The following is a 13043-nucleotide window of genomic DNA, read 5'->3' on the forward strand; positions in this document are numbered from 1 at the left end:
CAACCCACCTGCCTTTGCCTTCCTGTGAGTGTTTCCTTCTCTAGTCAGTGGAAATGGTTTTAAATGTCATATTCCAGTTGGGACTCTTTCCATGTATTTATGTATATGGACATCTCATGTACGTTCTCTTTCACAGGAGGGAGGGTTCACATAACCTAGAACAGCCTCTATCACTTTAATGTTTATTCTCAGAATACTGCTATTTATGACACCACTTGTGAGAGTTGTGTGATTCAGTTATCAGCATAACTGAATTCATTTTCTTAAGGTCAATTGTCTTCTGTGGATATTAGGGTTTGAATAATATTGAAAGGGAGCTGGCAGGGGAATTTTCAGCATTTTGGTTTTTGTACATCCTCAGAATTCAGCGTGACTACAAATTTTTTTTTTTTTTTTTTAATCTCAATGAGAGTATCTGGTAATCAACGGGAGCCAAATTTCATTAGAGAACCTTTGCTGTCCTAGAAATTAGTATCTCAGTAGTTTTACAGTGGGTAGAAATAAACCTTTACCAACGCTTTTCCTCCACCGTTAATTCCCACCGTCCTTTCTCAAAAAAGGCCTTCCAGAACTTAAGACAGGTTTGTAAATGTATTTTTATTATGTTGCAACAATCAAAATATATATGTACTACTGATTTTTCCCCCAAATATTAAATGAAAATGTAATACATTTTTGCCCACACTGTGTTCTTGAATGCTTTGGAATCTGTAAAGACCCTGACATAAAGAAACTGAAGCAACTGCACAATTAGAGACTGAAAGGTGTTATAGTGCTGCACTTACATTGCAAATGAAGTCAGATGTCTGTGTTTAATCAAATATAGCCTCAACAGTCTCTGTTTTGTGAGTATTAGAAACAATAAACAAATATACACAGAAAGCATCACAAACAGTAAATTGGTTATTTAAATACAACTGTATCCAACATAGCAGCTAAACACTGGACAATGTTTGAGGTCATCAGCACATCCACATGCTCTTCTAAATGACGTTTGGGGTCCTGAAATACAAAGGATGCCATGAGAGAAATGACTGAAACACATGTCTGAAGGATTTCATTTACTTTAGGTCTATTTAAGATGATTGTGAGTTAAGGAACACAGGCCAGAATACTCCTAAATTTTCCATTCTAACAAGACCTCACAAAAGACTGAATTTCCATGAATAAGATTCTATTAGTCCATACTATCACTCAGAATCTAAGTTGAGGATAGGAAGTAAATTTCTATCCAGCATCTGAAGAGTAACCATGACAGCTATGAGTTTCAAGGACAACACACAGTATGTGGAATTTACTATACATCTCACTAAGGCCAGTATTTTAATCTTAGTTCTGGTACATTGCAATTTGTTTTCAGATCTTTGTACAAATGTGTGTTCTAATCTTGTAAAGACTCAAGCATGATCTAACACAGTCTTTGAATAGTTGTGTTGACTGCAAGAAAATTAGCATATTTATACCCATAAAAAATGAAAAAATGCACAATGCTATGTTCAAATGTTCTGAAAAATTGAATGTTAAGCCTGAGCAGTGTTCTGAAAATACACATCCCCACACACTATTACTCAAATGATGTGGGCATTTGTGGGCATCTGCATAGAACAATAAGATTATTTCTGGTTGAAAACCATACTCATGCACTTCTTCAGTTTCAGAACTGAGATTAAATAATTAATCTCCAAATACTGCAAAATTATCAGGCATATTTAAAAGACCCTCTAAATTTTATTGTAGTGTTATTGTAGCATTCTTGTGTGTAAAGAAACTAAAATATGGAAGACAAGCATGTGTGAGATTTTTACCTTTTTTTTTTAATAGAATTATTGTCAAAATCTAATGAACCCATCTAAGTTCACATAAAAGTGTACCAGAAAAATCTTTAAGCTGTCCTTCTTAAATAACTAGTTTTCAAAGATCATACAGTTCTCCAATATTCTCTCTGTTCCTAGAAAATTATGCAACCTAATAACATAATATCCCTGTTGTGAGCAGCTGTTTGTCTACAAAGCTTTTTATATAAGTTGCATAAAAACACCACATGGAAATTACTTAACAACCATTTTGTAATTTAAAGAAAACTTAATTTTATCAGGAAAAAATTTCTTTTTAAAGAATTGTATCAAAATAGATTTTTTTTTCTTCACGTATGTGTAATGATTTAAACAACTAGTGAAGCTCAAGTTCTGTTTGAGATCACATCACAACCGTTAAAATACAACCCTTCTTACATGTTTTATTTTATATATGTATTTATGTATGTGTAGGTGTGCATAAACTCCATTGTTCTGAATGCTACAGAAATATACGAGTGACTGAACAATGGTGCAGATGTGTTATGACATAGCTGCTAGAAGCTGACACATAAGAGCAATCCAGAATCCTTTAAATTCTTCTACTGCTACTAGCAATACAATAAATACTGGTTCTTTAAGGACACAGTGGATATTTTTAAAGCTATTTGTTGTTTCCACTGCCCTTTCTGAATTTGAACACAACCTCTTACAAACTTGTTTTGCTCTCCTTTCCCTCACCAAAGCACCTTTTCTCAACCTTTATGCTGAAATCAAATGTAGAAATAGTTTTCTGTTAAGTCTTCTATAAAGACATTAAATCCTGACATTGCAAAGGGATAGAATGAATTGAGTGGGTGTTTTCAGTTTCAGCTATGGCACTAAACTGTCTTCCTTCAACAGCAATACAAAGCAACGCAGCTTACTTGCATACATACGTATTGGGGCTAAGCACTGACAGTGTGTTCATGAACTGAAGATAGGGGCGAGCTGGCTCTTTAGCCATGACAACAGATAAACAACACTCCCACATTTTTTCAATTATTACTATTTTTTAAAAGTCCTAACAGTTTTGGCCTCTCTAACAGACTTGGATATCTTTATGCCTCTTCTTGGAAAAAAATTAGAAAAGAAAAAAAAAAACAAACCGAAACAAACCTACCAAGTCTCAACACTGCTCCTCAGCATGTAATACAAACGCACGTAGAATACGACCTGCAGATATTCTGCCAATTACCTATAGTGAAAAGCTTTGTTCCTTACACAACAATCTTCAACAAAAATAAATTCATTATTTGGAGCGTAGAGAATATCTTGCACATAGAATTAAAATCACCTACACACACATAAAAGAATTAATATTTAGAATGAACGAAGCATATCATTCCACCTCACTCTAATTCATCACACCTCACCTGCTTGCCAACATTTTTTATTGCCAGCTGTTCAGGTGTCATCTTATCTTCTTCTTCAACAGCCTGTGAAAGAAACACAGAAAAGGTCACTGTTTCAGATTTCATTTACTTTTTCCCCAAGCCACAAGATCCTCAAAATATAATTCTCTTTCTCAAAAAAAAAAAAAAAAAAAAATCAAACAGCAACACATTTCAGAAAGTCAAAAGGAAAGGTACTTCAGCTTTTCAGCAGACGTGGGTTTAATTACTAAGTGTTAGTGCAAAAGATCAAGGCAAATACTCATGAATGGTTTTATTGTCAGATATTCACAAAACTGTTTTTAAGCAAAAATCTTAAATAAGCGATATCAACAGTTAAAGATAGTTGAAAATAATTAAACTAGTAAAGCAGAACCAAAAATAATGTTACCTAGATTGTTTCAACTACTGGAGGTTTGATCTCAATAAATTTTTATACTGTTTAAAGTCACTTATTTTAATACATTTTTATAATGTTCCTTTGCCTGCAAACACGGTGTCTTTATAAAGTAAATCTACTAACTTAACTAGTGAATGTAATATTGAATTTTGTTTTTAAGCACTTCTAGGAAGTTAAAAAAATAGCACTCATCAAGAATGACTGACATGCTTACTACTCACAGAGTGCTTGTTGAGATCTAGTATTTACAAAAAAATATTTCTAAGTCTAAGTGTCAGTATTAAAACAGTACAAATAACTGATTCCTCTTTCTTACAACACCAATAATAATTTTTTTATCTAAAAAGAACATTGAATTGGGCTCCAGAAGGTGTTCTAAATACTTACTATCTATCTTCTGGAATGATACAGGTAAATAACCTTTATTCTGCTATACTGGTCAAGTAGTCCTTGACTGAAGGAATGAAGAATACAGTCAACTGCTTATTTTGATCTACAGGAATCTTATATTCTCTTCACTAAGTAAAAATACAAAATTAATGTGATTACTCACATTTCAAAGCAAAACATGTAATTAAACACTTTGCTACTTTAGGGCAAAAAGTCAGGTGGCAAAGCCTGAAAAGCTAACAGGCAACTTCACATAGAAATGATACATAGTTGACTAATAAGAAACACAGTCTCCACAAGGCCATTAAAGCCACACTTGTACCTAATTTAACCAAATGCCAAGAAACTCTTTGCTGAAAACAGATTATACAAATCAAATAACCACTAAGGTCCAAAAGAGTTCCTGCAACAATTGTTTTGTTCTTACAGTCTAGTCCTTTACAAGTCATTCTGAATAAAGCTTGTGATAATCAACTTCTGAAATTAAGTAATAAATTTCTTCACTTCATAAACACAGCTACAGTTATACTATCATTATGGGATATGAATACCTTGTTATAATTCTTTGCTAATTCTAACATCTCCTTCACTACTGTTTCATTGAGTTTGCAATGTTCACTGTAGTCCTGAAGTGTCAAACCTTCCATCCAACTCTTCTTATGCAAATTTAGCAACATCTGCAAAACAAAACCTCTTCAGAGCATTCATTGTAAAATACATTCAAAATACTATGAAGACCTCTTTGACAGAAAACCAATTTTTAATAGTAAGAATGTAATAAAAAATTATTGATCTTACAATGTTTAAATACAGGAAATACAATAATCAACTATTCTGCTAGAGCAGATGACAGATTTTGCATAAATTTTTAAAGATCAAACTTCTTGAACCCTAAATATGAAAATGCAGCATGGAAACCAGGATCGCATTTACTTTGACAGGAATACTTAGGTTTTGCTTACGTAATTTTTTATTTTTGCTGTAGGTCGAGAATGCACAATTGCAGTAGGAGAGCTAACAGAAAGGTGACTATTTTAGCTGCCAAATAAGGAACAGTTGAAGCTTCTGTCCTCTGATGAAGTTGAAAAATATTTTAATGCTTGGATTAAATGTATGAAGTAGTTATTTAGGCTTCACTGATTGGCCTGAACTGTATGCAAGCAGGTGCCACAGTTGTGATGAAGTGAACTTCAAAAGCAACTAAAGCATGACTTGCACGTGCATCCTCCTACAAAGTAAACAGCCCTAAAACCAACATGATAAAATGATGCAGAGTTTTGATGCTGATAAATGCCAGGACTACTAGAAATATCTGAAATGTTTTACTTAACACTCTGATGTCATTCTTGAAAGAGTGAAGGAATAGCTACAATGACAATTTCCTGATTTTCATGAATAAAGAAAGTGTATTTTGTGGATCTCCTGCACACTTGAGCACTGTAGGGAGGACCATTTCAGCAGTTCCAGCTTGCCCTCAATTTGCAAACATTTGCTACAGACATCTTTGAGAACCCATAAGCCCTGTAATTGCTATCACCTGAATAAAAGTGCCTGTTTCATCCTAAGTACAGCTTCCAAAGAAACCTAGCTTTGGAACATATGAACTGAGTGGAAAGTTTGTGTCATAATTTGTATTAGCAAGATCTTAGTTACTGACAGAAGGAGTTGTAGGCAAACTGCATATGGACAGTTTAGCTAGGCTATCTGGATTTTAAAATTATGGTTTGGTGTGATGGGCTCCTCATCTAATACATGAAGCATATACTCTTCTTACTACAGATGGAGATAACAGATCACCACCACCACAAGGGGGTTTGAGATATGTATGAACCTGCCTTGTGAAAGATGTGTGGAGATAGTTGCTGCCTCACAGATTAAAGTTTCCCTAACTTGGTCAAGATTATTCTCCTACTTGCAAAGGTAATAACTTACATATGTGAAGCCATTAAAGAAAATACACACTTGGAACTTCAGAAAAGGCTGGATTGGCCACACTGTTGTATTTGAATGCAAACAATAACCTCCAGAAGCTTCACGGACACTTCCTGAGAGCTGTTTTTGTTGAATCAGTTACTCTTTTCAGTAACAGTGAGGTCTTGAAAGTCTGATACCATCCTAAAAAGGGTTGTGCATTTCACAAATTCTTTTCAACTCCCTGATTTGCATGCATATTCTTCTGTTACTCAGAACTGGGTTTTTTTTATTACTTCTAACCCTGTAAGAAGTCAAAATTAAGCGAGAAAACTATTCTGACCATTTAATCATGAACTCCAACTCTGACATCAATTTATAACCCTAACAAGGCCATGAACATACATAGGCATAACTGAGGACAAAATTTGTCTTTTTCAATTTCTGTAGCTGATAAATGAGCTTGCTTGTTTTTTTCTGTTTGTTTTTCTGGTTGAGACTGTCAAGCTAGATTTTACTTGTAACTGAGGAAGTTTGATACAAAAGTAACTGACAATATTTGGTGTCAGTAACTGAACAATATTTTTTCTGTAAATGCAGGACATCACTACTTCCTGATACTCAGTTAAGTTTTGGGGAGCTCCATTCATACCAACTGGAAGCACCTTCTGTCAATGTGATTATAGCCAATAAAACCCCTGAGATTTCTTGGTTACATATTTTCCAAAACGGAATTATAGTCTTCTAGCTTCAGAAATTCCAGCCTGTGAAAACCTAAGGCAGCTAGTATATCTTTCAGCTTCATCACTGAAAACTTGAAACTTTGCACAAACCTGTTAAGTGCAGAGAACAGCATGAGGACTTTCCATAAAGCATGTGGACTGAAATATTGTCAAACTATTTATATGAATATTAGAATGTGGTTTCGGAAGGTTTCATCATCATGACTACACATCTAAGTGCTTTCTGGAAGAGAAGCCGTCTACTCCAGAAGAGTTAAAACAACTACTGAAAGTATCAGCAGTTGCAATCAGAATATTGTCACAAATGTTAAATAGTTTGTATAGTTCTTTTGTCCTCTGAATAAAAGCTAAAACAATTACCTTTTGTTCTAGTTCATTCTTTCTGTAGTTGATGGTGATGGAATAGTAATGTCTGTTTAGTCCATGAATTAGTGCCTGTAAAATTCAGGGAAAAGTTTGCATAAAAATTACCCACCATTGAAATGAAGAAATATTAGAAGCAAAGAGTTCATTTAAATAGAGCCATCTTCAAACATCACTTAAATAAAAGAAAAAACACAAAGAAACAATACACAGAGACTGTAACTAGGTATCAAGTAAATATACCTGTTCCTATTTCTCTTTCAGTGTTTGTTAACTGACAGTTATGCTTTCTATTTCTAAACCACAGATTTTTTTACACAATAACAACTATCATAGGAAAAAGTGGTAACTGCCTGCAAACATTTGACCGATACATATGCACAAACATATTTCTCTCAAATCCTTCCTCTCTCAATAAATTTGGTTATCACTTCTCTTAAAATATAAGGCTCTTGGTTACAAAAAAAAAAGAAAGTTGGCTATCTATTTATTTGCAACCACTGCCAACATTCCCAAGTTCATTCTCTAAGGTACAATACAAAGAGAGAGTAGCTGAAGCAGTGATTAAACACATCAAGTATCAGTTAGACAATGTGCATCAAATTAACCTTGGATATTAAAGCTAATTTTCTTTTTTAACTTTAAATGAAAAAAAGCCTCTCTCATTTATAATTATGCCCTTTGCAAATTTGTCCTTAAACGTGTACATCACAATCTGATCAACTGAGATTAGGTTAAGTGACACCTATATGCGTGTATCTTCTATTTTGCTTATGTGCATTACAGATTTTTTTTTTTTTTTTTTTTACATTTATGACTTAAGGGTGAGTTGGATTAATATTTGGGAGGTGTGGGGGTTAAGAAAATTCTGTGATAAATCCTCATCGCAACTAAAATCATCTCTTTTTCAAATAAAATTTTACATATGAAGTATACATTTAGAAATGAGATATGATAAATCATACATAAAATATGCAGAATTAGTGGTAAATATTTCTTGTGTTTCAATCATTCCACCTATTTATGTTTAAATATATTCTTTACTGCTATGTAGAATGAATGTGTATTTGCATCTTATGCAACTTAATATTTCAGCATTCCAAAATTATCTGTATGAAAGCTGAAAATGTTCTCATACATACATTTTAAACAGATTTCTTTTGCAAACACATATACAGAGATACAAAACTACTTGAATGGTTACATTTATAAGAACCAGCAGTTACAGATAACCATTGCTTATGCCACTTACTATAATTAAAATCACAAAATACAGGTTTTATCATCAATAAAGTAATTTATGGTTGAAACTATTAGCAATAAGTAGTTTCCACTGCTATTTTCTTATCCCACTCAAAATGACTGCATATGAGGTTTTGGGGTTTCTGTTTAAACTCAGTTGTAGATATTTAGGGAGTTTTCTAAAGCTCCTGAAATTCGACAAACAACTTTGCCTTCCCCCACTATCCTCTCTCTTTCCTCTCCCCTTCCGAAACCACTCTTTAGAAAAGTGGACAAATGTGAAAGGTAAACAACTGTTCCAATTCAAACCTGAACAGCAGTTGTAGTTTAGCCACTGCAACAGGTTAAATTAAAACACTTTAAAGCAAAGCTTGTTCTTTGTGTGTTTTGTTTGAAATGGAAACCACCATTCTGACAAGGCTTACAAATTAGATGCACAAAGAGCAAGTAAAAAAGCTGTTGATAAGGGAACACAAAAACCACAAAAAAAGGAAAGAAGTCAAGCCACACACTATTCTCATTCCTGAGATTTTAAGGAATGTCTTAAAATCCCTGCTTCTAGCCCAGCTGAAATCAATATTTAAGTTTGCTGCTGAGCTCAACTGGTTCAGAATTTTATTCATGACCTTAGAATAAAAGCCGAACAACACTGCACGAGCCCTTCCAGTTTTAAGAACAGAGTATCATTTTAAACTATGATTTTTAGCTTAACGGTGACATTTGTAACAGCTCACTGTCAACTTGCAAAAAACCAACACAAACAAAAAATACCCACTCTAGCAACAGAAACCCAGAACTCCCATGGCCAAAATACACCACGCTGTAGTGACAGTGACCTTAAAATAATGAAGTTGAACAATACTACCAGGGTTTACAAGGGAGATCATTACACATGGTCCAGAAAAACCAGTTAGAAAAGCCCTGAAACATGCAAGCACAGGCTCGCCTATATCCAATCAAGAGTATTAGCTGCTTATTTCATACTCATTATAGTTCGCAGCTTTTACCAATTCAAAAATCAGAAGTAAAACACAACAACCTCCTGAAGCAGACACTCTTTGATTGTCTGATTTTTTTTTGGCTAGCATTTTTATAAATAGTAAAGGATTTCAACACATTAGTAATAAAAAACAACTGATCTTTTGAAAGACAGGGGCATGGTGATCTAGTAACTCCCAAAGGACAGCTCTCTTGCAGCAGAAGTTTACCTAGCAAATATTACTTTTATTGTTCAAGTAACGGATCAAAAGAGTAGGAAGTAGGCTTCATAGTTGCAAGTACACATGCCTTTTAGAATGCATAGTAATGGAAAAAAGTTTTCTGGAGAGAAAAAAGGCAAAAACATTGAGGCAGAAGAATGACACAGATAAAAGCATTAATCACTCCAGAGGATACTTGTTTCAGGACAGAAGCTATTTCTCAAAATAAAGGTTTGTTTCATTGAAGACCAACATTTTTGTCTTACCAGTGAAAATCAACTTCAGAAATCAAACTCTGAACATTTAAGTTTCACAAATGCTTGCAAAGAAATATAAGACAACATACTCAAAAGAAACATTACATCTGAAGTGAAGCAAACATCCTATTTATCCACTGAATCTCCTACTCTACCATTTCTTCAGCAAATTACTGCATTACATAAAAATCAGAGATTAATTATTTAAGACACAATACAAGGTTAAATCTAGATTACGTATTAGGCAAGAACCTATATAAGCATACAGTAGAAAGACAAGATTATTAAGGAAGAGGGAACTTTTTCCATAATTTGCTTCAGAATAATTTATCTTTAGGAAAGGTGAGAGGTTAATAAGCAGCAGTTTTTAAGTTGCAGTACTGAAAACAGTACCTATCTTGCATCACATGGTATGTCATCAATTGTCACTTTTAAAAGTTTGCATTTCCATAAATCTGTACTTCAACCTTTGCAGTACATACTTACACATGCATTCACACTTAGGTAGTTAATTTAGGGCTCAATTTTAAACCCTTCACATATATAACTCCACTGATGAATCACATCAATTACAAATGCATGCAGAAAAATGCCATAGAGAGAAAAATAAACAATTTGTAGCTTATTGGTTTTAGGTACCTTTCCCCAAAATTGCTGAATAAATCTTGCAATTTACAGGACTATCAACACTGGGTTTACCTGGATAGATGGCTTGTTTAAGTGACCCAGATTCGAAGTTGTTTGTCTTGGTTCATGTCCCAAGACCATCATATTAGCATTGATCAACCTGAAGGCATCAATAACAACCTGTAAAAACAAGATGTCAAGTCAATTCTTTTTAGAAAATGCAACTAATAGTGCCAAGCAACAGTGGACAAGGCACAATCAACTCTCATCTGTTTTTGGCCTTTATCCAGAAAATCATTTAATTATAATATTAATAAAAAAGAGCCTCCTGCTGGCTATGCTATCAGCACACTACACTACCTTGTATTGTAAGGTGACACCAATTATTACCTTTTGCATGGAGCTGTAAGTTTTATATATGTGATATCATCATATAACATTGAATTTTTATGTACGCTTACTCTAAGCTTCAAAGGTATGCATATGTTTGTCACCTAAATCTTATCCAATCAAAATGAATGACAGAGAGAGACTAAAACTGAAAGTGAGCACAAGCTAAGGGACTAAGACTAAAGCCCAGTCCTGTCACATCAATTATACTACCACAATACTTGAAATGACAACAAAATTATAGCCAGCAAGGAACTTGCCCCATGTATTCCCTTCTAGTCAGATGCTTTTTGCTTCTTGTGACTACGAAAGGGTCTATAAACTGTCTGATGGATTAAAAAGTCCTTGTCAGTGTCATGCTCAGGAGTACAAAATAGAGTAAAAAGAAACCAAGGTCATTTATGATTTAAAGGTACACGGTAGGTAGTATTCAGTTCTATTTCATTGCAAATAAAGTAAAACCATCACTGATTTTTATTCTGTCCTGTGCTGAATTTGTCTATGAAAAATCTTTGGAAATACGACTTCATGGCCCCATACAATAAAACCCTCACCCCTATCCAATGCCTCTGTGAGGTGAAACAGAACTGAGAACATACCAACAATACACTCAAACTCAGTCTTAGTGGGTACTCTCCATTACAGATTTGTAATTGCAAGATGAGATTTCTCGTTTAGGCCCCAGTCTTAACTGGACCAGTGCATGTACAGCCTTGTACATCCACAGAAACAGTACCAGGCATACTTTACAGGCATCATGTCTGCATATGTTTGAAGAGTTATTGTAGTTCATTGAACTAAATAGTTTAAATCTCCTTTTAACAGCTTTTCTACAATGTTTTTTATTCCATTCCTCTCCATACTATGGGTTGGACAACAGATGCATTTATATGGCTGCTTTGATATTTTGAGGCATTAGACCTGAACCAAATCTTTTATGTTGAACAAAAAAAGAAGTCAACCACTGTCACTGCAAGTCTACAGAGAAAGCAGCATCGAGTCTCCCACCTTGTTCTAGTACTTTCCTCTCCATTTACACAAATATTAATAACTAAATACATATGCAATTTATTAGGAGCACTTTATAAACATTGAGGTTATTCATGTGGAAATAAAATTAACTGGCAAGTATTCATAACAAAGAAAAATTATCAAAGTGTAAACGGAAAAAGCTTAATAACTTATCACCTGCTGTATTTACTTTTGAGACCCAACTATTTCAGTTGTGTTGAGTGACTCAGTGCCGCTAAGGGCTATTGCCTGGACTCTCAGCTGACTGGCCAGATCCTATGTCAAGTCTTAAAACTGCATGCAGAAAACGTACAAAAAAAATCTTCTTTATTAAAAATGTTAGGTTGTGACCCAATTAAAGTCAGTTAACAGTGACAATTTTTTCTGAACAATAATAAAACCAAAACATATTTCAGATTTAATATGCAGCAGAAGCATGCCATCTGATACTAATGCTACAAAAAAGGAATTAAATTTTAAAAAGCATAATTCTCAAAAAGATCTGAAAGTTTCCATATATACATTCTTTGTAGTAACAAACAAAATAATTTTATTTTTTCCTTTTTTATCACTATTAGATTTTTCTTTATCTCAAAACACTTGACAAGCCTTTGTATATATCTCTCTGTGTTCCATTTCAACCAGACGCTCTAATTTATGCACAGCTGGAAATGTCCAACCATAACAAACAGGCAGTATAAATTTAAAACTCAAGCAAAACAAAAAAATTCCACACCACAGGTTCTTCAGAGACTAGCTAGATAAGGGGAAAAAAAAATCCAAGCAAGTAAAAATTTACCCTGAGGAGCAAGAAACATGAACTTGGCAGTATACTATAATCACAAGTTGCTGCTTTATAACTTACTAACAGCCATGCTTCTAGATTTGAATTTAACTGAGAACTTCACTAGACAATGTTGAGCTTATCCAAGAACAAATGGCATTGTCCAGCATGGATTTGTTTTGGGACTTGAGTCACGTAAAATGAAAAGAAAACCCAATATAAAAAAAAACGATTAAACGTGGGTTTGATAATAAATTCAACATTTCAGTTGGTGTTCTCAAGGTTATGTTTGGATAAATTTCACATTAAAATATGAGAACTAGCTGCTAAAATATTTGGGTGATACTGACTATTACTCTAGCGTCTTAATTCTGACCAGAAGTAATTTTTCTTATGTTTCAGGTACTACCTGTGTGGGAAAGGATTGCCCACTCTATCTGTCCTCCTGAAGGAATGAAATGCCTGTATATTTCCTAAGTAGAACAAATATCAATCTAACA

At 34.0% G+C, this 13043-nt stretch overlaps 1 protein-coding gene across 1 annotated transcript in view; it reads right to left on the bottom strand.

Annotated features, from left to right (window-relative positions):
* Window positions 1–577: 577 nt before the first annotated feature.
* PSMD14 (proteasome 26S subunit, non-ATPase 14) overlaps window positions 578–13043 on the bottom strand; it is a 48618-nt gene continuing 36152 nt past the window's right edge. The window contains exons 8-12 of the mRNA XM_052792040.1: window positions 10431–10538; window positions 7031–7105; window positions 4568–4693; window positions 3209–3271; window positions 578–1002 (exon numbers count right to left, since the gene is read on the bottom strand). Of these exons, the coding sequence (XP_052648000.1) occupies window positions 904–1002; window positions 3209–3271; window positions 4568–4693; window positions 7031–7105; window positions 10431–10538 (471 nt within the window). The 3' untranslated portion in view covers window positions 578–903. The remainder of the gene's footprint in view (window positions 1003–3208; window positions 3272–4567; window positions 4694–7030; window positions 7106–10430; window positions 10539–13043) is intronic.

This window comes from Harpia harpyja, chromosome 7 (assembly GCF_026419915.1).
Source record: "Harpia harpyja isolate bHarHar1 chromosome 7, bHarHar1 primary haplotype, whole genome shotgun sequence".
Taxonomy (NCBI): domain Eukaryota; kingdom Metazoa; phylum Chordata; class Aves; order Accipitriformes; family Accipitridae; genus Harpia; species Harpia harpyja.